The sequence below is a fragment of the Melanaphis sacchari genome, unplaced genomic scaffold (genome assembly GCF_002803265.2).
Source record: "Melanaphis sacchari strain LSU unplaced genomic scaffold, SCAv2.0 Contig22_pilon_pilon, whole genome shotgun sequence".
Classification (NCBI taxonomy): Eukaryota; Metazoa; Arthropoda; class Insecta; order Hemiptera; family Aphididae; genus Melanaphis; species Melanaphis sacchari.
This window is the reverse complement of record NW_020271107.1, coordinates 1,665,985-1,692,671: the sequence shown is the minus strand read 5'-3', so window position 1 is coordinate 1,692,671 and position 26,687 is coordinate 1,665,985. Positions and strand designations below refer to the sequence as shown.

The window sequence follows — 26,687 nt, the reverse complement described above, 5'->3', positions numbered from 1 at the left end:
AGCCGTATTTACAAATGTCTATATAATTCTATAAGTTATTTGTTATACATAATAAATACATTGACTAGATTGAGAATATACTTGATATTTAAAAATAATTAATTATAATGACATAAATAACACACACAAGTGTGTAAAATCAATTTTACACACTATATAACTGATAGAAAAAAAAATTGTTATAATTTATAACTTATAAATTAATAGATAACTAAAGTTTGGTTGATACTTATTATTAATGAACATTTAAATTTTTGCGTCGTAGTCAATATTATATAGGCATATACGACGATAAAAGACTTAACTAATCCAAACAAAACACTATAATATGAACGAGGAGGTTGAGAACAACAATATACATTCTATATTATGTAATGTACTTAGTTATCTACTAAAGAAAACAATTTTAAAACTAAGTGATATTTATATTAATTAACAAAGTCTTAATATTTATCACATTATGGAATTTAAAGAAAATAAGTATTCATTGAGATAATAGTTATTTGTTGCGGGATTTCATTTTCGGAAATCGTCAATAATATTATTTATTTTTGATTGTTCCACAAAGGATAATTGGACGTATATGTCATAAATTATACTATGTTACGTAAATATCGTATTTTAGATAATTAAATGGTAATTTTAGTTTGGTGCAACTAAAAAAAAAAATATATATATTAATAACAGTTGATCTGATTTTGAGTTTTGAATATAGGTATACTGTTAAAAAATTATTCCAAAACTTGAAATTTAGTAAATTTAAATAAATACCTCAAAATAGGAGCGGATTAAATTTTAGTCTGAGAAATTGATTTAACGAAATTGTAAACGGCTCAATTTATTGTTATGGATGCGTTACCTGAATTATATGTAAATTCTAAATAAACAAATGAGATGATTTAATTCACATTACATCTATATTATATTTATATGCGTATGCTCTGTGAAGTGTACACACGACTTTTCATTTCAGTTCATTTTAATGGTGCACGCGTCTATGTAAGTGCGAGGTGATTCATGTCGCCTATACAGTATATTAATATGTTGTGCTAAAAATCAGTTATCGTCCAGAAAGAACGATTAACTATACTTAAATATAAATAAATAAAAAAAAAAAAAAACTGCAATGCTGCACATAGGTCGTCGGTCGACGGGAGAAACGCGAAAATTTCTAAAATACAATAAATCGAACTAGGCATAATGACGATACGAATTCGCGAGTAACAATAAAACATAACGGAAATATTTTTAGTGTTTATATGTATTAATATATTGTTTTTAACGCACAGTCGAAAACAAACTTTGTATACCTATACGTTATTTGCTCGTCGGTTTAGCCGCTATTATGACGTACCTATTTCGTACCCGCGGAGATCCGTTTCCGTCGTGTACGATTGTTATCCGTTTTTGAAAAATGGCATAAAATATATACTTACACGTGAGCCATTCGAACCGAAAAAGCGCGGTAATATCGGGGCGGGGGCGATTGATGAAAACGTCGATTCGGCGCACAAGTTCAAACGATGTACACGACGATGACATGTGTGCGTGATGATATTCTATTATTGTGTATACATAGCTTCAGTGGCGGTACTCGCGTTATGTGCGGAAAAAACTTCTTTTACGGAGGCGTTTAACCGATGACAGGCGATGGACAAAGGACAGAACGAATCGAACAGACCCCTCTGAGTGGAAGCTCGCTGCTGATCGTGCTTCGTTTCCACGTCCAATACGGACATCGTTGTCGGCAAAGTCCGTTTTCGTTTTTAGCTATTTCGGTGGGGAAGGTGGGGGGGGGGTTGAGTCTTTACCGAAGACGTGCCGGCGGGCGAGCAGTACGGTTCTGAGATGGTGACGACTTTGGTAGCGGCGGCGGTGCTGGGTACCGCCACCGTTATACCGGCAACAAGATGTCGGCGCCATTCATGCCGCTGTGGACGCGCATGTGCCTGTTCAAGTTTCCGGATTGGGAGAATCGGAGTAGGCAAAGCTTGCACTGGTACGGTTTTTCGCCCGAGTGTATCCGCAGGTGTTTGGTGAGCGTGGACGAGTCGCTGAACGCTTTCTTGCACAGCCGACACCGATACGGCCGCTCGCCCGAGTGGGTGCGCATGTGGGTCGTGACAGACGACGACTGCGAGAACCGTCGGTCGCATATCTGGCACCGAAACGGCTTTTCGCCGGAATGGGTGCGCACGTGCGCCGTCAGGTTGGCCGCCTGACTGAACGACTTGTTGCAGTCGTCGCAGCGGTACGGTTTTTCGCCCGAATGCGTGCGCAAGTGAGTCTTGAGCGTACTGGGACGAGCGTACGTTTTGCCGCATATTCGGCACATGTTCGGTCGACAGCCATCCTCGCCGATGGTCGCCGATCCGACGGGAGAGCACTCGGCGCCGGCCATGCCGCAACCGCTGACCGACATCAGGATTTCGGTGCACGGTTTCAGATCCTTGCAATCGTCGTCGATCATCGCCGTAGACGATGACGACGACTGCGCCGGCGCGCCTGGTTGTATGTTGCACGCGAACGGTGGCGGCGGTAGTTGTGACGATATCGGGTCCTGTGGCCGGAAATCGGCGGTGAACGAGTACGTGGCACCCGACTGGTAACCGCCAGTACCCATGGACACCAATGGACTCAACATGCCTTGATGGTGGTGCACGGGGCCGTGATGGTGGTGGTGGTGATGATGTACTGGCGATGGTGACGTTGGCAGAGTCCACCCGACCTGCAAATCGCAACAATTTATTATTTTAATTAGTATTGTAACTTCTTGAGTATATTGTTTCACTTAGAAAAAAGTCATCCTCTGATTTTTGATATTGATACAATCGATGAAAAACTGGTTTAATTTTCCATGTTTGGATACAATGAAATTGGTCCATTATTTATGAAAATTAATTTCGTTAAACCGTTGCAACTGTCTATTTTAAGGCTGTCATTAAATTAATGAAAACTCGGTAAAATGCTTAAGACGTAGGTAAGTAGGTACATATCTGTTATCTCGAATACTTGAATAATTGATTTTCCACGGAAATACTAAGGGAGATGATACATGGTATTTTTAGGTCATACTGCAATATACAGTATATACGATATACCTTATAATATATTATAAGATTGTTACTAAACTTCACCGGTTGTATGTGGTAAAATATAATAATTATATAGTTCAAAAATTACCGGTTGACATCCGAACTGAGCGTCCCCGTGTATCGGAGCGTATCCGTGCATAGTCATGTTCATGCTGACGTTCACACTCATGCTGGGGAATTGGTGTTGTTGGACCTGTTGCTGTTGGTGGCTGCCTCCGAGCGTGGTCCAGCATGTCTGATCGCCATATGACGAACCGCCATAGTCGACCATCGATTGTGAATCTTCCTGTTTGATCAAACATAATAATGTATTGATAAATATTTAATGCATTTGATGTGTGATGTAAGTGTGACAGGGGAGAATTTTAATTAAAAAGTCTTGATACAAGTTTAACCAGAATAATTTTTAATTTAACAATTTATCACATGCACCCATTTACAACGCGCTAATTGAAATTATCTGAAATTCCAATTGACCGATTTTATCAAACAATACAAACTAAACTATAGCCTACCTATACATTCTTGGATTTTATAGAATTGCTTGGTTTATATAATTGCTCAAACAATATATCTAGAACGCGGATTTTTATGCAATTGCATATTTTTTTTGTCAGTTATCTTCACGAATCATAACAATTTGAATTAAATGGTAAATTTTTTTTGACTTATTTCTACAGAATTCGAAATATATTGCATATTAATGCAAAAATTTAAAAAAAAATTGTGTAAAATAACATTTTGTCAAGTAGAAAAATTAAAAATAATTTTGTTGGCATTAAATTATAACTATAGAGCGGATTTATATGCAATTGCTTATTATTTTATTTTAAATTTTTTCAGTTATCTTCACGAATTATAAGAATTTGAATCTAATAGTGAAATAATATTTGTACATTTCTGTATATTTTTACAAAATTCGAAATATATTGTATAAATTTTATATACTTAGTTTATTTAAGTAATTAATTATTATAAGTTGTTTAATTTGTGAATTTTATATAAATAAAGAAGAAAAATTTGTTGCATATTTTTATGATTTTTACTGCATATTATGTGACATATTTCGATACTGTTTAGTGCATAAAAATCCGTGCTCTAAATATAACATTAGTTTTTAGTTAAACGTGCTACTTTATTTTTTTAAATACAATTTTTAAATTTGCTTCCCCAATTAAATTTAATTTAAATACGCACAAACTTTTAAAGAAACGCCAAAACAGTTCACTAAATTATACGTAATATATACCTATAATTGTAGGTAATATAAAAATGGTACTAACAACTCGTATGTTACTTATAATTGTAAAGTTTCTTATTTTACAAATATAATTATAATACCTTAAGATTAAAACTTATTTTTTGATTATTAATTTTTATGAATTTACGATGCTATAAATAAATGTTTTGATTAACAGCTGCATATTTGCTTTATATAGATTAAATAATTTCAATACGAGGATAATTGACGAGCTTATTTATTGTTTGATACAAATAATTGTTTTGAAATTATACAGCACTAATTAGTTTTTGTTACTTTAATACTATCAAGTATACGAGTAAATACGAGTTATTTATATTATTATTACTTTATAAAAATAGGGCATCTCTTTAAAGTTGGTAATTTTATCAATTATGACTATTTTTTGTTATAATTAAAGTTATAATGACCCCACATACTATTAACAAAATAAACGTTTTAACAAAGTGTTGCCGCTCAAAATATTTTAATGAAATTACTAAAAACGCAGTGGGTTAAGTATTGCAGTCTGCTAGGTATTTAAAAAAAGATGAGAAAATTTTTAAATTTAAATGTGGAAGATTATCGTATAGATAAATTCTACAAATATATTGATCAGTGTGGCATTGTATTACAATATTACATTGTCTATTTGTCTATGACAAGTGTGAAATATATACTTATAGTCGAAGACTGTATATTCAAATGTAATCAAATTTTTATGGTGTGAACGAAAGGGATGGCACTGAATGGGTTTAATTATAAATCATATTTAGTATACATACGTTATGATTGGCAGACAGTCCATACGTCTGGTCATGCTGTTGATGCTGTTCGTCTACTGAGGATTGTGGAGTTGGCACGGTGTGTTTGAGAGACATTAATACGTCGGCCATGTCTCCGCACGGTTTGCTGTAAATTTTATAATCAAATAGCATATAATACAATATACATATAATTGTATAACTTAATGTGATATGTTCTTTTATTTATTGCGTATATAATGGTATTTCAATGTACATTTATGCATTTATTTAGATGTTAATAAATAAATTATTATATTTGTTAAACTCAAATACTTGAGATAAAATAAAATTAAGATAATTAAGACAAAAACTCACACTTCATTATGATCGTTGTATCCAAAAACCAAAAATTTTACAATTACTTAAAAATGTTTATATTTTTAAATGTTATATATTAATATTACAAAAACAATTTCATCTTATTTGTAAACATAAGTACAATAAGCCGTTAAAAATCTTTAAGAGTCGAAATCGTAAGTGTGCAGTTTAGACGCATTCATTTTTTTTTTTTTTTTTGTTTAACTGTGACTGTATTGTAGATACTCTTGTGCGATAATCTGCAGTGACAGTGATAGAGTGTCGATCAGTGACGTGGTGTAGAGTAATTTAAGAGGCAATTGTCTCTGAGATTTTCAAGTTATGGGGGGATGGGTGTCGCGATTCGCGAATAGATTATGCATCCACTAATTTCTTATTATACGTATAGTATAATATAATCTTATACATCAATAATAATGGTTATATAATAATGTGTCTATGAGATTTTTTTTTTTTGAAGCCACCTCCTCCCCAACCCTATGTGCGTTTATAGTAGTGGGAAGGTGAGTTCTCGGGCTATATTTATTGCCTCTGGAATAGATTCAGTTTATTACGCCACTAGTTTCCACTATGGATCCATAACTATGGTAGTATGAACATTTTATTTTTAATACTTATATGAGTCATATTTTAATTCCTTCATTTTTTATTTGAACATTTATTAATTGTTTATGAAAAATGAAATATGATTAAAGACAATATTTTTTATCTTATATTGGTCTTTTAAAATATTTGTCTCATGAGCTTCAAAAATCTTAGCCCGGGCTTGGATACATTGCGCTATCACAGAACTTATACTCAAGATATTTTTGTACTAAAAAGCGGTTATCGATATTTTCAACTAAACGAATCGCCATCACCCGAAGCCGCTGTTTATTTCCTCGTTTTTCACGATCCGTAAAAACGCTTCTCCTGTTTTCCGAGAATTATCCCACAGGAGTAAGCATCGAAGTAAAATAATATGCACATTGATTAAACTAATAGTTCATCGCTAGATTATTTTCTATATAGTGTATATTAGTATCACCTCTAGGCTCTAAATAAATGTACGACACTTAAGTGTGGAAAATAGGGTTCGAGACAATTGGGCATCGCATAATTTTGTCTTATAGAAAATAAAAATAAGAAAAAATCACAAAATTATTATTAAAAACTTAAAAATTATATAAATACATTTATTTTATTAAAATATTATGATGCATTTTGAGCAATTCCTTTAAAAAAATCATTTATGTCGCGATTTTCAAAATTTTGGATCACCAGACTAAAATATCATTTTTCAAATTTTAGTCCGTTTCATTTTTTTTTTCAAATTATGTATATAAAAAATATCAATGTAAAAAAAAAAAGTAATTTGATGTTTTGCATTTCAATTATTTGAATATTTGCGGACAACCCATTCAATTAGCTGGATAATCGACGTTAGGTTACTGCAATAAAATTTAGAATTTATTTCATAAATTATTAATATACGAATTAGATTAATTTTAAAAAGTATTGACATTCGTTCCAAACTGTCTTGCACACAATTGTGATAACGCCTAAAAGTTCCATTTCCTATTTTTTACGCCCAAGTGTCGACATACCCCTCTAAATCTAAAACTACGATTGCGGCTTACTACAGAACATTATATTATATTATATTATATTATTATATTATTAACAATATATTATGTTGATGACAAATCAAGGGCTAGGGACTAGGTTAGGTTTGCTAGGTATGCTCTAAAAAATTGTAAAATATGCATAGGTACGTTTATGCTCTTAAAAATATTTTATTTTTTATTAAAAACTAAAAATTGTAAATTTATCTATTATTGAAATAAGGCATTTTTAATTTAATTTTTACAAAAAAAAACTGACCGTCTACTAACTATATACAAACATCAGACAAAAATACATACTACACCAACAGACCAACTGACATCAACTTTAAAGTGTATTAGGCGTATTTTCTTATCAACCGACTTAATGTTTTTCATAACTAACAAATAATTGGGAAAACACGCAGAAGGTATATTATTTAATTATTTTAAACTATTTTTTACAATTTCTAGAAAATTAATATTAAATATTGTATAGTATTTATAAAATATTATACAATATGCACTTAAAAGAAAACAAAAGTTAAATATTATGCAAAATATGCGAAATAAAAATAATTGCTTTAAACTTCTAGAAAAAAATTTCTTTATTACTTAGCTATGTTTTTAATGATTATTGAAAAACACGCAAATTCCTATAAATTCCTAGTTATAATAATGACTTAAAAACATTTTCCACCTTTTCAGGTTTGGTCATTATTTTAATATCTAATTATTTTTAACATGTTTCTTTGTGAGGTTTTTCTATCTAATTTTATATCTATTTCAGGTTTAAATAAACATTATTTAAAAACTTATAATAAATGTTTTCCAAAAAAAAAAAAAAAAATGATTGAATACTTTTAAAACGATTGTGATGAATAATTTAACCTAAAGCAATGTCGATCAAATACATTGAAGTTCAAAATAAAATAAATAGCACTGATCATCATTTAAATATGTTATGTTCATTTGACACGTACAATGAACGAAATGATTGACCATTTATAAACACTATGGTTATTAATTAGTTGTTTTTCTATTCGTTTGTGTTCTTACTAACAAAAATCATGTTTTATTTATGAAATTTATGGCAATTTTAAAATGATCTGATCACCAGTAAATATTGTTCCATATTATTTAATGTTTTCTAATATTTTTTCTATGTAAGTAATTATTATTGAATGTAAATAATAATGCACATAAATTATTTATTACTATCAAAACGTGTCTAAAAATCAATGTATTTTGTGTGATACTTGGTGTTATAGTTAGGTTTACTGTAAGGTTGTAAGAGTTAATTTTTATATTCCTGGATGAGCAATGATATAAAAATGTATTAACTGATTTTAAAATATATGATAGATTTTAATTGCTGAAAAAAATTTATATATGGATGGTATTATAAGTTATGAATAATTACTGTAGATAATACAAACTTAACCATGGTCATAGATTTGGAGATGATAAAAATATAGAATATACAAAACATTTTTTTACGATGAATTGTTCGTTTTTTTCCAATAATTAAAATGTATCATATATTTAAAATCAGTAATAATATTACATATTATTGCTCATACAAGTACATAAAAATTAACTCTTACAATTTTCGTTAACTTTTTTAAAATTTTCAACTTTTTTTTATTGACAACATGTTTTTTTAATTCCTTGTTCTAAAACAGAATATTTTTTGTAGTAAGTACTTCAGTAAAAAAAAAAAAAAATATCAAATTTTGGACTAGTAGCTTATAAATATTTAAAATTAAAATGTAGCGTGTAGAGTGATGGCTACCCCATAAAATGTTGGTTCACTTCTATGTTCATTTAAATGCTTTAAAATCTTAAAAATTATGTCTAATAAACTCATTGTCCAAAATTCGATTTTTTTCTATAAAAATATTTAAAAAAAAAATTATGTTTCAAAGTATGAAATAAAAAATGTATGCTACATTGTATGCAAAATTTTAAAAAAATAATAAAGATAAACAATAATAAAAAATATTTTTCCGAGAAATGTTATCTTATAATAACTTATAATTATAGAAAAGAAATATTTTCAATAATGTTAGTGTTTTCTGAAATAAAGAGTGTCTTAATTTAATTGGATTACCTCGTAATTATATACCATATTATAGTCATTGTCGTTAATGGTCATTATAATTACGGTTATCGATTACAGCATAGGTAAATGTAAAATACTTAACTTTTGTACTTTTTTTCTAAAAAAAACATTTTTAACATATAAGTTAGTAACTAGTCGATATATTATATATTATTTTATGAATGGCGTGAGACTGTGATAATTTTTAAGATTATACGAATTATGAATTGGGCCTTATTTTTATACATAAATTTGTTTACACGTTATTTAAAGAAAATTACATTTTTATAATGAACTCAAGTCTTAAAGACATATGCAATTAAACCCCATACTTAGAGCTTTAAATATACATGGGTAAATTCAGAATTTCTATTAACTGTTACACAAATACTAAATAAATAATTTGTAAATTAATCAGAATACCATTATATTTTTTTGAGGAGTATTGTAAATGTTTACATTGTATTATATATTCCAATGATTAACTGTATAGTTTTCCAATTGTATACTCAAATAAAAAAAATCTAGTTTTGAAAAACTTATAATAATAAAATTAGTACCTTATATATGATTATTGACTATATTATATCTCAGAAAGCTTACTTAGTAAATGAATTATTTTTTATCTGAAATAAAAAATAATTACAAAATTAATTTAAATTATTTAAATTTAATTTTGTATGAAATATTGAAGTTTGTAACGTTTGGGAACCCTATACTTGAAATAGAGATTTGAAAATAATTTTAGAAAATGTAAGAAGTATAGGCCAACATATTAATTAGTAGTAAGGATCTGGTTCTCCTGCAGGTTAGGGATTGAGATAGACTTTTAATAAAATATTTATAAAATCCAATCGTATAAAACAAAACTTTAATCAGATAGTAAGGGGAGACAATTGCATTCTTAATTCTAATTCTAAAAATGTAACTAGATATTCGTTAATTGGAAAATAAGATGATTGCTTGCAGTTACTAAGCAAAACGTTAAAAAAATGACTATAGGTAAATAAAGAATTTATGTTTTATGTATAAATCTATTCTAATTTTGCCAGTTGTAAACATGACACATTTATGAATTATAATAGGTACCTGCTTTATATTTTTTGATAATTATTATCATCGTGATTCGCTGGTTATTTATCAGTGATTTTATGCATTACTATAAAATAGGTAAAAAATAAGACGTTGGCATCAATGAAAAACAAGCTAGTTGATATTTTATGATTTTTTACAAATCATTTTATTAGTTGTGTTAAACTACAGACATGTATTTATTAATTAATAATAATTTATACCTATGTTGTTATTAATCAATAAATCATAACTCATTTGTTTGATGTTACTGCTACGTATAATGAAATGATTTTGTTTAAATTATGTACCTACCTAGTAGATATAAAATCAATATTATTATGCATTCTTTAATATTATATATATTATATATTTATATATTTACCTTTTTTGTTTGAATGATACCTGCATAGTCTCCATTTAAATTGTCATTGTTTTATACGATAATATAACGATTTTTTTTTTTATTAATTGATCTGTCTATGTGTCTATGTCAATTTTTATTTTTATAACTGACTATATTATACATTTTGAAAGTATAAATTATGTTAGTATTATGAGAAATAATTTTTGAATTACTATTACAGTATATTCTTTAATATAAGTAAGATAATTACAATTAATTTTTTGATTATTTAAAAATACAATGTATAATGTATTATAATACATTTGAAAAATAATATTTAAAGTAATTACTAAAGGAAAATGTGATGAAACTATGCATCGAATGTGGCTTAATCACTTATACTATATTGATTTCTATACCTCTCTAATTATCAGTATATTCTTATATCCCAAAATAACTTTTGAAAGCTCCAATCCAAATCGTTTAAATAATCGTTTGTTTTCAATCACATGTGAATTTCATTGATGATATACTGAATTATAATTGTATTTAAAATAAAAATACCTATAGACTATAAACATCGTGATATTTCAGAAAAAAACTAAACATAAAACGTATTATAATTACTAAACCAAAAATATATATACCTGCGTGTATTTTTTAAAATATTTTAAATGCTGTAACTTATTTTGAAATTTAAAATTAACTATAAACACTATGTACTAAGAATTGTATCATGACTATGTATAAAACGTTTAAATTTCTGAATAAAAATTAATGTAAAAGAAATATTACAAAAAATGTATCAATGATAAAGTCGAACTTCGATAATCCGTCAATAACTTGTCTGCCGGATTCTAATTAATGATTTACTTGATGTTACTATTGTTACACATTTTATTTTGTATGCTATGTTGTTTTAAAGTTTTAGTTTTACATGGCAGTGGTTGTTCCATTCCTCGCTGGACAACGACTAATATATATGGAGTACGAATAAGTATTTGTCATAAACCAACATCTAACCTTTGCAGGGAAACCTTAAGATCTTAAATGACTGTATTTTATAATGATATATATAGTGTCCATACCTAACTCCATGTTATAGTAATTGGTATTAAACCGTATATTGAAAATCGCATGTTATCAATTAGATAAAAAAAATATTGATAGAGCGATAGTGTACGTAGGTATGCATCAGTAGGTAAAATTTTAATAATAATTAATAATAATTAAAAGTGATTTCAAAAATAAATCTTATTTTAAAGAAGATAACCAGAATATGAATATATTACAGTGCAATTGATTTAAAACAGACTGTTTTGTGGATCATTCGTTAGTTAAACTCAGCAGAAAGATACGTTTTCAAAATATTTAGATTAATTTTGATCTATTCATACCAAGATTTTATATTCCTATTCATACCGTTCTATGCTATGTTATTACCTTATAACTTATGAGTTAACAATAATAATATAATATTTTAATGAATAATTATCGTACAATATTACAACGATTTTGGTAAAAAATAACTCTACACGACTACATGATATATTACTAATAAGTAATAACTAACAGAACGTAATGGTAATATAAATGAATGATAAAATATCCTTATAGAAATAAAAGAGGCTGAAACACTGTTGACCGCAAAATTATGATTTTTGTATCATGTAATAACTTATTTATTTATCATTAAATTCAAATTAAATTTATTACAGCAACCTATATATTCAATGCCGATGTAGGTATTCTTAACTTCTACTAAAAGAGTGACATTAGCAACTTAACCAGGTTTTTTTTCTTAAATCAATGATTATCTACTTTGCTTTTAAGAACAGTTTCGATTATAATTGGTTATTGATAAATTATTTTAAAATACTGGTAAAATTTGGGTAAATAGGTATTCATGTAATCTTTATTTAGTATTAAGAATATTTGAATGATATTTAAATTTTAAATAGGTAGTGTTTATATTTAATAAAAAATTAATTTTCTTTTTTCAAAATTATAAACATAAAAGTCATTGAAAACAATGGCTCATATCACATCACCACATCATTGACAGTATATGTATGCAAAATGCAAACTGATAGTTATAAATTCTTTATGGTATAAACATAAGCGTGTTAACTGCAATGTTAAGACGTTAAGTTCATTAGTATACGTATACCACATAGCATATTAAAAAACAAAATTAAAATAGGGTACTATATAGTTAATAATGTTATTATATTACATAATAACGTGTAAACGATTAATATTTAACACTAACCATACGTATAGTATATTTACGATAGTATGTTAATGTATATTAAGGGTAGCGAATCTTTTCCGGGTCACGTGACAACAACTTGCAATCAGTTTTTAAAAAATAAGTACGCTGTTGGGGTTTTTAAAAATGTCACAAAATTTTTTAATATCAAGTAGAAAGGTATTTTTTTAGTTTAAAACACTTATAAACACAAACAGGATTAGATTAATTTATCAATGTATTATTCTTCTGTTTTAATCTAATCAAATACATTGAATCTGGAAAATAAATTTGTGTTGATGCGAATATTGAGTGTACTACAAGTATAATAATTTTTTTTTCACTGAATGCAACTATAAGCAAGATTGAACTATAAAATACAAAATGTTCGCATGCGTTAAAATTTGGACAACGTACCATCTTTTAAATCTGTGTCACAAGTTCGCCACTTATGATAAAAATAAATAAATATTATATAATGATTTACAATGAAATGTTAAATGTAAGTACAGTATACTGTGAATATTATGTAAAGAATTTTGTACAATCTTGGATTCAGAGAAAAAGGGTGTGGCCATCATGTATACGAGTATACGATTGTCTACATATAAATTATTTGTGTACACTGTATACAAATATCACACAAATATTTTCCTCTTATAGTAAGTTAATTTGAAATATTAAATTGCTTACCTAATAATTATTTCCTATTCATTACTTTATTTCAGAATATTCAAAATAATTTATTGAATTACAAAATCTAAACATCCTTAAATATTTATATTATATTAATTTAATAATATGTAAAACTTCAATTTTTTTAAACCTAAAATTTTATTAAAAAACGTCTGACGTTGTCTCCGAAATGATCGGAAATATGACGCGTGTGACCCGTGGCCACTGGAGTCGTCATATTGATATCGATTGTTAACCATAGTAGTATATTTTATTTAAATATTTATTAAGCATTAAGCTTACGAAAGACCCACAATTTGTCAATTTAATAAAAACAGTTGAATGCTATACGTCGAATAAATAGTATTTTTGCGAATAAGTGAAAAAATATTTATTCGTTTATTGAATTAAGTAAAAAAATCGATTACCTGTATGAACCACCGACTGTAACGATTGCCGGCTGCTGAAACTGAACTGTTTGTTCGTTGGGCTGCTCCAGTCCGGGCGTACAGCAAGTGTCTGTGCAGAATTGCGTCGGCCCGTGCAGCATCCCCGCAGCCACCAGCAGCGTAGGGTCGCCCAGCAGATCTTCGCCACCTGCGCACCAATCCATCGAACTTCTCACTGACGCCCACTCAACCCCCGGCCATACCGTCTCCTCCCCTGAAAAACAGCACGTGTTAAACCACATTCTATTATTGAACATAAATTATATAGCATTATTATATCGTATACGATTTTACTGTACAAGCTTTATGTAATATAGGTAGGTACGCTATTCTTGTAACGATTTAACAATCTGAAGGTTGATACTTAATTTAAATGTATTTATAATATACAATATTATTTATGTTACATAAAATACTATCTGCACTTTTCCATACATTTTGTTTTCTTACATATTGTTGTATAATGCACTAAACATGTATATAAAACTGAGATAAGAAAACAATTATGCAATAATAGTAACCAAATTTATAATGAAGTTCTTGATCAGTTAATATTAATAGGCCAATAATAATTATGTATATCAACAAATAAAACTTAATTGTGACACCTGTATTATTATCATAGATACTGATCAGCGTTGCTGTCTTCTTAAACGTGTAAATAACTGAAAAATTCCAACTGTAGAGATCCTGAGGGAAACCTCGAACCACAATCGAAAACAACCTCCTTGTCCTTCAACAACAACTGTTTGTGAAAAACACATAATACGGCGTTAAGTTAAAAAGTTAATAGTTAAATAGTTTAAATAGTTTGTTTGAAATCTATTAAAAATTCACCGCACATGTAAACTTATATTTACGATGGCAACTCGATTTTTACCAACAAAATACCGAGACTATCAAAGATAGAGCAATGAGAACATAGACCAACGCTAAAGTAGACACTCCTAGGCAAGTTCAGTTGACTGAAAATGATGATACGTTGCACGATATAAGTCAGTTTATGTTAGCATTAACGGAAATACCAACTTCCACAGTGGAAATAGAATTTACAAACACAACAGTTCCAGTCTTCGGACATAACATCCTGGTAAATTAAAAAATGGTAAGAAATAACGATGTTATCACGATTCACTTTGACGCATAAAAACAAACAACATAAGTAAAAACAATTGGTCTGATAAAGTCTAGCACTATTTCACGAGTAGCTTCAATCGTGTTTATGTCAAAAGAAGATAAATATAAAACCTTATGCATTAATTATTGTCACCTAATCGGACGCACGACGGTCAAGGGAAAGGATGCATTAAAATATTCAGTCATAAAGTCAGAATACTAGCGAATCAGCTTAACCGCGGAAGCATGCCTATTGACAGCCTTCCGGACGCCCAGATATAAAGCAATTTAAAGTGATATCATTTAATTTAAAGAAGCACCTAGAGGCATTTAGTCATCTAGGAAATGAAATTATACGTGATAACTAGGGTTAGGATGTTTATGACTTTTGCATATTTTTTCTTTTAGTCGTACACATTACAAACCCAGTAATAAATTCGTTTTATATGGCTTAGAATCAGATATATTCAATTTTATTTTGCATATTTTTGAATATTTAGGAATTTTTATCAATAAATGCATATTCTGCCAAAAAATTGTAAATAAATGCATATTTTGTCCAAAAAATAACTTAAATATAATATAAACATCAATATTTACCTATAGATTGGCATTATTGGTTTCATGACTAATAAAAACGAGAAAAACGTGTAGTTTAAATTATTAACTTATCTTTATTACTTATTTATCTTTATTATAATTATATGTTTATTTATCAATATAATCATGTTTATGAACGATGATCGCAATAGTGTGGTGATGCCTATATTTTTAATTTCAAAAATCTCATATTTGTATTTAAGTCTAAAGTTATAAAAATAGTATTGTAAATTGATTAGGAATAGACTTTGGATTAGTACCTAATAAACTAATTTTAAAAAGACATTTAATTTTTTTTAAATGCATATTTTGATATTTATTGTGCATATTTGCATGTATTTTTTAGTGTTTTTAAGGTCATAAACATCCTAATCCTAGTGATAACATAATAAGTAAATTTATTTTAGTCTATACTTGAACAACATCATGGTATTTTCCAACACAGAGGTCACAACGGTATTAAAACTATCATCAGCAAACTACATTAAATCTCTCTATTAACAATAACAGATGTAAGTGATCTCGAAGTAAATTTTATTATTATCCCTAAAAAGGGTAAATCTAGAAATAAAAAAAAAAATTAGTAACACAACTTTGCTCTTTCTCACTGCATTGGCTAAAATACACTGATACATAGGTGTTTTCGAAATAAAAATTAACAATTTACATTATTGTGGCAGTAGCGTATGGGGACTGACTTGGATACATATTTTAGAAAATTTAGTTTATAAACATCAAGTTATAGAAAGAAAGAATGTAGAAAATGTATAGTATGTTTTAGATTTAGAGTATAAAAATTTAAGAAAATGTACTCTATTTTTTTGGATATATATATTTCGTTCGCCTATGGAAGAAGTATTTGGGTGATAGAGTCGAGATACGACGTATTTTGGTTTGTGTGCAAGTTATCCAACTGCATTCTCTCGGTAAGCGAAATATAGGTTTTATTTCATCCCCTTATATAAGTGAAGTGTATGTCACTGATTAAATAAAATACGTACTTGACACGTACAATCGTGCGTGTAATTATTTTATTAAATGTCCATTCAATTATATATTAAAAAATATAATTTAGTAAATTGCATATAGCAATATATAATATATATACATATAAATATAGGTATCGATGTATCGTTATTATACTAAAAGTACAATATTATATAGTATGTTATCGACCAGAAAACTGTGATGAAGCGAACGTGAAATTATATTAAGCTCTTGCAAACTCGAGTTTTTTGTAAACCATAAAATTTATAACATTACATTCTTTATTGTGGATACTTTTGCCGTAAATACTATGTATATTTATACTTTTTTAAAGACAAAGAATCCGTACGAATGTACGAATGTCGGACAGCGGTGGGCAACAACAGCAACAAAAGGTTCATAACTTTATATTCACAGAAATGTTTTTGTATAAAAATATTTTTATTTTTATTTTTATTTTTTTTTACGTGCAGTATAATATTATAATGGTGTTATTATTTTCTTTGAATGTCTACCATAATTCGTAATACACATCAAAACATAACGTATAGTGGGCAGAAGAGGGTGTATACCAGCGTGCTTTACTCGTCGTCGCAAGGGTCGTGACAGGGGGCGGGCGTGTGCGATAGTCCCTGGCTGGGTCCGCTGTAGTTGGCTGGTTGGCTGGCCGGGCGGTTGTCATCTGACCGTTGTCATGGTGACCAACAAGATATATATGCGCACCCCGAATAGGGACCGCGCGCGCGCGTATATAATAGTACAATATATTATTATTATTATGTAGCGGTTAGCCGTTGGCACGCGCGCGCGCGCGCGGATCGCTTCGTGTCGCGTACGGCTTCTGCTCATTGGTGGCGATATTAACGGGCACGCCGCGCCAGGCAACGAAGACGTGTACAGGGTACAATTATTATATTGTTCGCCGTTGCGGATATTATAACAATAACAATTATTAAATAGTCTCTCTCTCTCTCTCTCTTTCTTTCCCACCCCTCCCTCATCAAATTGTAGCACACTAGCATGGCGAAGACGTCACGCGGTTGAGTTCGGTTTATGAAGGAGAGTGCCGACGATCGGTCGGCTATGCGATCGGAAAGCGCGCGCGCTATATCATTCGGTGCCGCGATCCGGTGATTAATTTCTCGAATTTCACTTATTACTGAAAAAAAAAATGGGCGCATGCCTACACGCTGCTCACTTGCGTCCCCCTCGATACGCGCTGTCAAGGGTTTGGACGTTTGGTGTAATATCGATGTTATTAAAATAACGATAATAGAACATAATGTTATACATAATATATGCACCTCCTGTCTCCTGGTATGTAAATTATTAAAGGTGTGTAATACTGCAGTATATATATATATATTAATCGATTAATGTTACATACGCCTACGGCTTTGGCCATCGGCATAGCGCCCAAAATATTGTGATTTATCTTAAATAATGATTGAAAATCTAGGACACATACCGCTATTGGTCAAGATAGACCATCGGAATTATTAAATATTTATATCGAAAAATGTGTATAGTCATCAAGAATGAAACTATTTTGAAAAATATGTCGATAACAAGTGTACATATTGTTATTAAATTTCTAGTATAATTATTACTGATATTTAATTTTATTAATAGATAATATATAAAATGCAACGGAGATTGTATGATGAATGAATTATTGGTGTTTAATCTAAAATGTGTTCAGTGCTTAAGCCTTCCTAATGTTTTTGGGCGATTTTTTCCTAACTTAATGTCATAATTAATCACAAATAGGTACATTATTATGTTTTAACTGCCTCAAAAAATAATTTTGCCCAGATCCATACCATACGTAAAATACCTATATTGGCTATATTAGCCACTTCACCCTCAAAAATTGTTTTGATAACATTATAACAATGTAATATACTACAATGTTACCTTGCACCATAATTTACTCTATATAATACATTATAAAATTAGAAGAAATATTTATTTTAATTTAAAAATGAAATATTTTATTGCATTTATACTTATTAATTTATTTTACGAGATGTATAAACCTAATACGATTTTGATTAATATTATATAAATTAAAATCAATTAACATATTAATGTTTATGGATATATAATATTATTTATTATGCAATATAAATATAATGGATCAATAATCATTTCTGTTTCCTATACCTACTATTAAATTAACAATAATAATTTAACTGCAAATTAATATACACTGTATAAAATTAAAAATTAAAGTTATAATAAAAAATAACATGAGCTCTATGTAAATTAAAATAATTACTCATTTTATAACCAGATGACAACATTAAATCTAAGTTTACACATAAATATCAAAATAAATGTTTCTTTCTATCATTTTTTTTTTTTGTCCTCAATAAACTCAAAAACCCAACCTATTTTTATAAAAGTTTCATTACCAATAAATTTTTAGGATATTCTAGAGCATTTGTAATTTTTTCAACTCATATAGGTCCCTTATTATAGAGTTGCTCACACAAGAATTGTATTTAAGCTCACGAAAATCTAAAAAAAATATTATACATAGCGTGAACATTACACTGATTATAAAATAGCTATTATGATTGGATATAATTTTATATATTGTAAATATTATATACTATATTATATTTTATTATTTATGCTAATAAAGCTATTTTATATACATTTAAAATTGAGCATAATAGCTATTATGTATAATGATTAATGGGGCTAAGTGTTTGGTCGAAATTAATATACTAAAAAGATCTTCGACCATTTTTGACAAAGAGCGATTGAGAATATTTTAACTGAAGCAAAACTGAAATAATAAATGGATAGATTTTAATAAATGGCCGGTTACCTAATTCAAATATTATAATTCTGTTTATGTTCTACTAAAACACATAAAATGTACATTTTTTTATTAAATATAGTAATATTCTTTACTTGAAATATATACAATCTAACGCATTTTACTACAATTTTATTATGATTAATAGTATTATGTATACTCGTAATATTGAATAGTTTTAGATAAAACCAATATAAGCGAATCAGATTATGATTTTACAAAGAGATTTAAGAGTATTTTTTTTATTATTTTCAATCAATATTGAGCCACATACTATAAAAATAAACTAAATTTAAGAATTACATAATTCAATATTTTTATTATTATTATTATTATTTGCTAACCTATTTGTAACTAATAGCGACGTACGCATGCGAGACGTGGGCTAGCATAAAAGGTGATGAGGGAAAGCTACCTATCTTTGAAAGGAAAATAATAAATACTAAGGAGAATATATGGTCCCGTGTTTAATGTAGACCTAGGAGTTTTCGAAAGAAGGAAAAATGAAGATTTACAAAGACTCTATAATAAACTGAACATTTGCAAATATCTTAGTAGCAAAAGACTAGAATAAGCTGTACACGTGTGGCGTGCAGAAGGATGTCTTATAAGAAAAGTGATCGATGGAAATCTGAATGGAAAAGACCCATAGGGAGACCACGGCAAAGATGGTTCAATACCGTGAAGAAAGATTTGACACGAGTGGACCCTACATAATATAACATCAATTTGACAGTAGATTGAACGTAATTGAGAGGTATTGTAGAAGCGGCATTATACCTAAATGGTCTGATTCAAGCCTAATAAGAAGAAGATTAATTATTATTATTATTATTATTGTATAATTCAGATGGCTTAAATTTATTACCAAAATGTTTAATTCAGTTATTTAAGTTATATTTAAGTTATTGTATATTTGTGAATAATTAATCTTAATTGATAAATTGATCCATAAAATATAGATTTCTTGTAGATGAAATCATATCAATCTCCCTTTGTTAATTAAGAATTGACATATAAATGTTACCTATCTAAAGGTATTTAAGTAAATCATAATAATCATGGTTGATTTTTATCTAACATTTTAACGTTTGTAATTATTAAAGTAGATACCTACTATAAGATCTTAAAAAAAGAAAAATATAAATATACATTTCTTTCATGAAAATTATTACTATAAAATTCAATAATTGGACAAATTCAATTGTATAGCATTTAAATATTTCAAGCTTATATTTGATTATAATGATAAATATTAAAATATTGTTTGACTAAGTGACAATTTAATAATTAGATATCAATTTAACACCAAAGTATTCATTGGATTTTAATTTATTTCAAGAATATTTTTTTGTATAAATAATATTATGGTTACACATATAAATTATTCGAGTACCTATGTAGGAACATATTATAATATACTATACGTGTACACTGTTCAGGAAGTTTTGTACACATTACGACATGAGCATCAAAAATTATACAAAGTAAATATTTATTATAAATTTATAATATTATAATTAAATCTATATAAGATATTTTTGTATTAAATATACATATTATTATTATTGGTACAGTATTGATAAAAGGGGTTTAGAGAAATCTTATTTAATTAATTAATTATTCTTGATATTTAATAACCATTATTCATTTCTACTTATAAAATTACCAAAAACTTTAATTATTCTGTTACTATATTGATCGATTACTAATAATATGCTTATTGAAAAATTATTTAATATCAAGTTTATTGAAAATTATTTTTTTTTTTTTTTTAATACCTAATAACAATTTTTTAGCATTATTTGTTTGATATAAACTAAGACTACTAAGAGGATCAGCATATTGCATAAGAAATTATACGAAATCAAATAAAAACGTGTTTCTCTTGACTACTAGTTCCTAATTGCGTGTTTACCGATTGTCAACATGATCTAATTATACATAATTTTAATTTTTATAAGTAATTTAATTCAATACCTGAATTAGTTATTTAAAACGCGTTATTCATAAATAATAATAAAGTACCCAGTACCTACTATCTAGTTATTAATATTATAACTATAGGTAGAATTGAATACAAATAGATATCTAAAATCTGAATATCAAAAAATATTTATATTTTATATGTATAATATATATAATATACTTTAAAAAATAAACTTATTATTTTATGTCTTTTAATTAATAAAAGGTAACAACATTTTATTTTATTAAAGATTGTGTATCTTTAAATTAATAACTTAATTTCCAAAGTTCGCATATAGTAAAAGAATTATAGCTTTTAAGCATTTAGTGTAAGTACGTTACCTATAGAAAAATATATTAAATTGTTAATATTATATTTGGGTAGTAGTTTTTTCTTGTTTTAAAGTAGTGTAATAAATTGATTTTGAGCAAAGTCGAGTTTATCCAAAAATTATCAGGGTTCATTTATAACCACAGTTTTTCATCATAGTGATTTAAATATTATTACTTATATGTATTAGGTTTTTGTAGCGTATTTTTTTCGAGTATAAAATTAGGTACTGCACAAAACTGAGGTTTTTTTTAAACATCCGAAAGTGGTAACCACGAAGAAAAATTTATCGAACCCAGCTGTTCATAGTGCTATAAATGGATACCTAGTATCTTTATCATGTGTAGTATAAACATTTAAAATCTATTTAATATATATTATGTAATTTATTTTTCTCAATATCATCCTAATGTACCGTAGCTTGTTGATTTTTAATAAATGAAAAAAAAAAAATGTTGTAAAAGAAAATCAGGAGAAAATGTCCTTTACCCGCCATTTTATCAAAATTATAATTCGCACACTATATTGGACAAAAACATAATAAGCTAAAATAATATGATGGATATTAGCTAGGTGAATATAATATAATAATTAATAATAATATTTAAAAGCATAATATACCAGTGGGAACGGCGGCCGGGTCCAATTGTGCGGACTGCAACAGATCGGCGTCTTCTGTAGACGTTTTCTGGCGTCAAGTCATCTTTGCTTCATTATACCCAAAAAACCGAATTCCGCATCTGCATCCAAGACGACGTCATCCATTCGGTGGACATCGGCAGATACCCGTGCTCATCGCTGTTGGTTATGTTGCTGGCGACTAAGCACGACGGCCAAGATGACGATTATGGGTACCATGGGAAATATATATAAGCCGTGTAATTATTTGTCCGTCGTATCCGCTATGCTTTTTCGCCACGAATTCAATAAAAACGAACGGTATATAGACCAAATAACAATTATAATTATATTGCGTGTGTATCGCTGCACGTGGCGTAAATAACGCGTCTTAATGATTTATGTCGACGAGATAGGAAGAAAAACAAACTGGCGACGAACGATGAGACTCGAAAACACTTAACTACTAAATCGTCGAAAATTTTAACAAGATATTATTTTACAATATATTATTATTATTATTATTATAATGCACGACGGTCGCAACGAAAGCGGTGCAGCGGCCGAACGAACCAGTGTGATGTTTGTGTGTGCTCGTGAGACACTGGTTTCGACTTCACTGACGGTGGCGGCGGTGGCGATGACGACCCTCGACACGATGGTGATTAATGCCATGTGATGGGGGTTGACCGCAGAAGGGACGCCGCAACTTGTCCTCGGATGTCGCCGACTTACGTCACCCACAACTGGTGTCCACTTCCCGGCATTGCGATTGGCGCTCTTTTCCGAACCAAACGCATTCATAATCAATCATTCGGCACACACACACACACACACACACGAGCACGTTTACACACCCACACACACACACTTATACAGTTATATATTCACACCCACACACACACACTTATACAGTTATATATTCACACGCACACATACTCGTGTACGCGCGCGCGCGACTGCAGTTTCGTACAAACCGCAAAAACTATAATACACGCGTATTCATACATAATATTATAATTTTATTTATATTAGGTATACTATAATAATAATAATGATAATAATATACCGTTCAATTCGGTTCGATAGTTTTTTTTTTTTTTTTTTTTTTAGTACGCTTGCCAACTCCTTCGATCGTACCTGTAACGCGATATTTCAACGTCAGCTCTACGTTCGACGATGGCTGCAGATGTTTCGCCGCAACATGTATATATGTATAGGTACCTATCTACCTATATAAGATGTTTTACGCAAATAATATACACGTGAATACATGCTATAATAATAATACTCGCTCTTGTATAGATGCAGCCAGTTGACAATTGACATATTTCATAAACGTATATACGTTGCTCGACTTACGACATTACGGCATCTATACGCGTATTTGGTTATAATTATACAGGTACGCCGCGTGCTAATAGGTACATAGCGTGTTGTACACGTTTATATTGACATCGCATTACCTATTCGTATTGAACTTAGTTGTTTTATGAAACAAATATAATGGAACGTTTTATAGAATAACAACTGAAATATAATTTACATAAAAATGAAAAATTTCTGAAACTGGCTACGATAGAATTGCGTTTGCACATTTTTGACTAATATTTGCGTATAGGTAGGTTACACGAGGTGCCGAACGAGTTAAGACACGAAGTTAAAATTTTTAGTTTTGTTTCAAAGCTATATCTAGAAATAATCTTTCACAAATTGAATTGAGAATTTTTGTAAATAATATTTGTTTCGATATATCCCGTGTTGTTTATTGTACCTACGTCCTACATATATGTATGTATTAAAGACATTATTGATTCTGATTATCCATCCGCTATCATAACCAATGAACCTGCGTAACGTTGAAATCTATATTAACAATTGATCTTTTGAATGGATCCATTTTCCTCCAAAAAGAGGTTACTTTTACATTTTTTTCACAAAATAAAATGACTGATCAAACAAACGACATAGAACAATTGATACTTCACCGTAAAACAAAGGAATGTGTTCTTTGTAGGAACTACAAAAATTTAAATAATTTTTTATCATATTATATATATTTGTACATTACCATCTATTTTATTTTCTATTTTTTCTATAAACAGCTAAGGTACCAAAAATATTATTCATTTGTAATTAAAACATCTTATTATAAAAAATAAATAAAATATTTATAAAGGTACGTATTATCTACATAAATATGACATAACATTTACTATTATAATTTACAAACCCAATTTATATTTGCTATTTATTTTATTTGCATTAAAAATATTATGACAAAAATCAATGTATTCTTTTATATATATAACAGTTTCTTATTTTGACAATGAAAGAAAATTGACTATATAAGAAAATGGTATTTTATTGTTAGAGTAGGAAAATGGCTATAGTTAAATAAATGTAGGCAAAATTATAAATAGTTATATTCTATATTTCTATAAAAGCAAATTTAGGTTCAAATATGTTCATTATTTTAAATAATTTTAAGTTTAAATAACAGGAATGCCTACTATATTATTATGAAAGATATCTAAATAAAATAAACCTATTATAAATTTAAACTTTTAAACTTTATAATAATATACATTATATTATGCATTCATATCTACATAATAAAATATATAAATGTAAATGAAATTTTGTTTTTATTGATTTAAAACTTTTGTTATTATGACAGTACCTGTATTTAAAGTTGAATGTTTATTTATTCTTCATCGTATAATTTATTTAATTTCAATGTTAATTACTTGTATGGTTTACTTTCAGGATGATTGTTACTTAAAGAGGAAATTTATTCAGCTCGCTTCTCTTGGAATTTTTCAAAGAGAAAATAATACAACCATAAGTATTGAATGCTAGAATAACGTATTAAATGATAAATTTTCAAATTATATTATAACTATTCAACTGCAACATATATGTTAGTATTATAAAGGTTATAATAACGTGCGTCGTTTAAATTATATTTATTATTGTGTTAGTATACTTAGCTGAAGAAATATATTTATTTATTTATTTATTATTCAATGGAAAGTACAAAAATATATATTATTACGGTCCTTCCAAACATTTAGTAATCATATTATGTATCAAAGTTGCAGCTGTTCGTTTCAAACATGATCATGATATTATCTTCTACCGAGGCTGTATAAATTTTTTATTAACATTTTTATTTATAAATCATTTTTTAAGAAGTATTCGATTTTGACCATCTACTATGCATATTATATGAAATATGTGTTTAAGGTTTAAAAATAGGAAGGGTGTTATTCTTATACCTCGTGTCAAATAGAGGATGTCGATTAGGGGTTTGGCCACATATAACTGATATTGGATCCCAACCCAAGTTGCTATAGGGATGTGCACCGTTCACCTTGTTTCCGGTCATCAACACTTTTTAACTTCCTGGACGTAGCATAATTATTACTTCCACCGACTGTCCGGTCAAAAAAAAAAAAAAAATTCCTACACTTTTTATACATCTAGAAATTTGAGACCAGTTGAACACAAATATACACACGTAGGGTTAAAACTGTTTTGTATTAAATATCTCCCTTCTTACTCTATCTCACTCTACCTATCAGTCTCGTAGTCCATCGTGCGCTATGTCCTGTCAACCCAGTAACTCGAGTCGAGTTACATCGTAGTCACACGTTCAGATCCATTCCATTCCTATTCGTGTTGGACAAGATCTATTACTGTACGCGGTATCGCAGAGAAAAGCGAGATTCTGCGGTTACGCATTTTCAAAATCCCACGATACCTAATGATATTTGCTCAATATGCGTATGTTCCCATAAGGTTTAATTATTTCATTTTCTTTACACGTTCCAATTAATTCACGCATGTACCGAAAAATTCAAAAATTCCACGTTGAATCGAATTTCAAACATTGATAATGTATGTTATAATATTATGACGTGTGTAGGTATTATAATATAGTAAAGTTATAACACGCACGGTCCGATATAGTTTATATCAATAAGACATTTGTGCGAAATAATCAGATCAGAGTAAAAAGGAGTTTTAAGCTCATAAAGTAATAATTTATCGTACAGTTTATATATCTTAGTTTTTTTGTAATTTTAAGCTAAATCAATAAAAAAATATGAGTAACGTAAGATTTGACAATCTAATAAATTGTTGTTTTTGAGTTTAAGAGTTGTATAAATGACGTATAAGTATTGCATATTATAGTATATACATTAAACGACACACGTAAAGTAGATTATTTTTTTAAATAACATGTGCATAGGAACATGGACTGTATAATATCACTTGTGTTTGCGTATGGAC

At 28.6% G+C, this 26,687-nt stretch overlaps 1 protein-coding gene across 1 annotated transcript; it reads right to left on the bottom strand.

Moving 5' to 3' along the window:
• Positions 1–698: 698 nt before the first annotated feature.
• LOC112594473 (protein glass-like) lies at positions 699–22,983 on the bottom strand. Its single transcript, XM_025339264.1, has 5 exons — positions 22,392–22,983; positions 13,918–14,152; positions 5,121–5,247; positions 3,184–3,381; positions 699–2,728 (listed from the first exon to the last, which is right to left on the bottom strand). The coding sequence occupies exons 2-5, from the start codon at positions 14,100–14,102 to the stop codon at positions 1,895–1,897; spliced, it is 1,344 nt and encodes a 447-aa protein (XP_025195049.1). The 5' UTR covers positions 14,103–14,152; positions 22,392–22,983; the 3' UTR covers positions 699–1,894.
• Positions 22,984–26,687: the final 3,704 nt, after the last annotated feature.

Bases quoted from the DNA above. Each gene is read 5' to 3' on its own strand.
- LOC112594473 (XM_025339264.1), bottom strand. From the start codon at position 14,102: ATGGATTGGTGCGCAGGTGGCGAAGATCTGCTGGGCGACCCTACGCTG. The intron at 5,248-13,917 runs GTAATCGATTTT...TAAAATTTACAG, and splicing joins ACAGTCGGTGGTTCATACAG to CAAACCGTGCGGAGACATGG. The intron at 2,729-3,183 runs GTAATTTTTGAA...TGCGATTTGCAG, and splicing joins CTCAGTTCGGATGTCAACCG to GTCGGGTGGACTCTGCCAAC.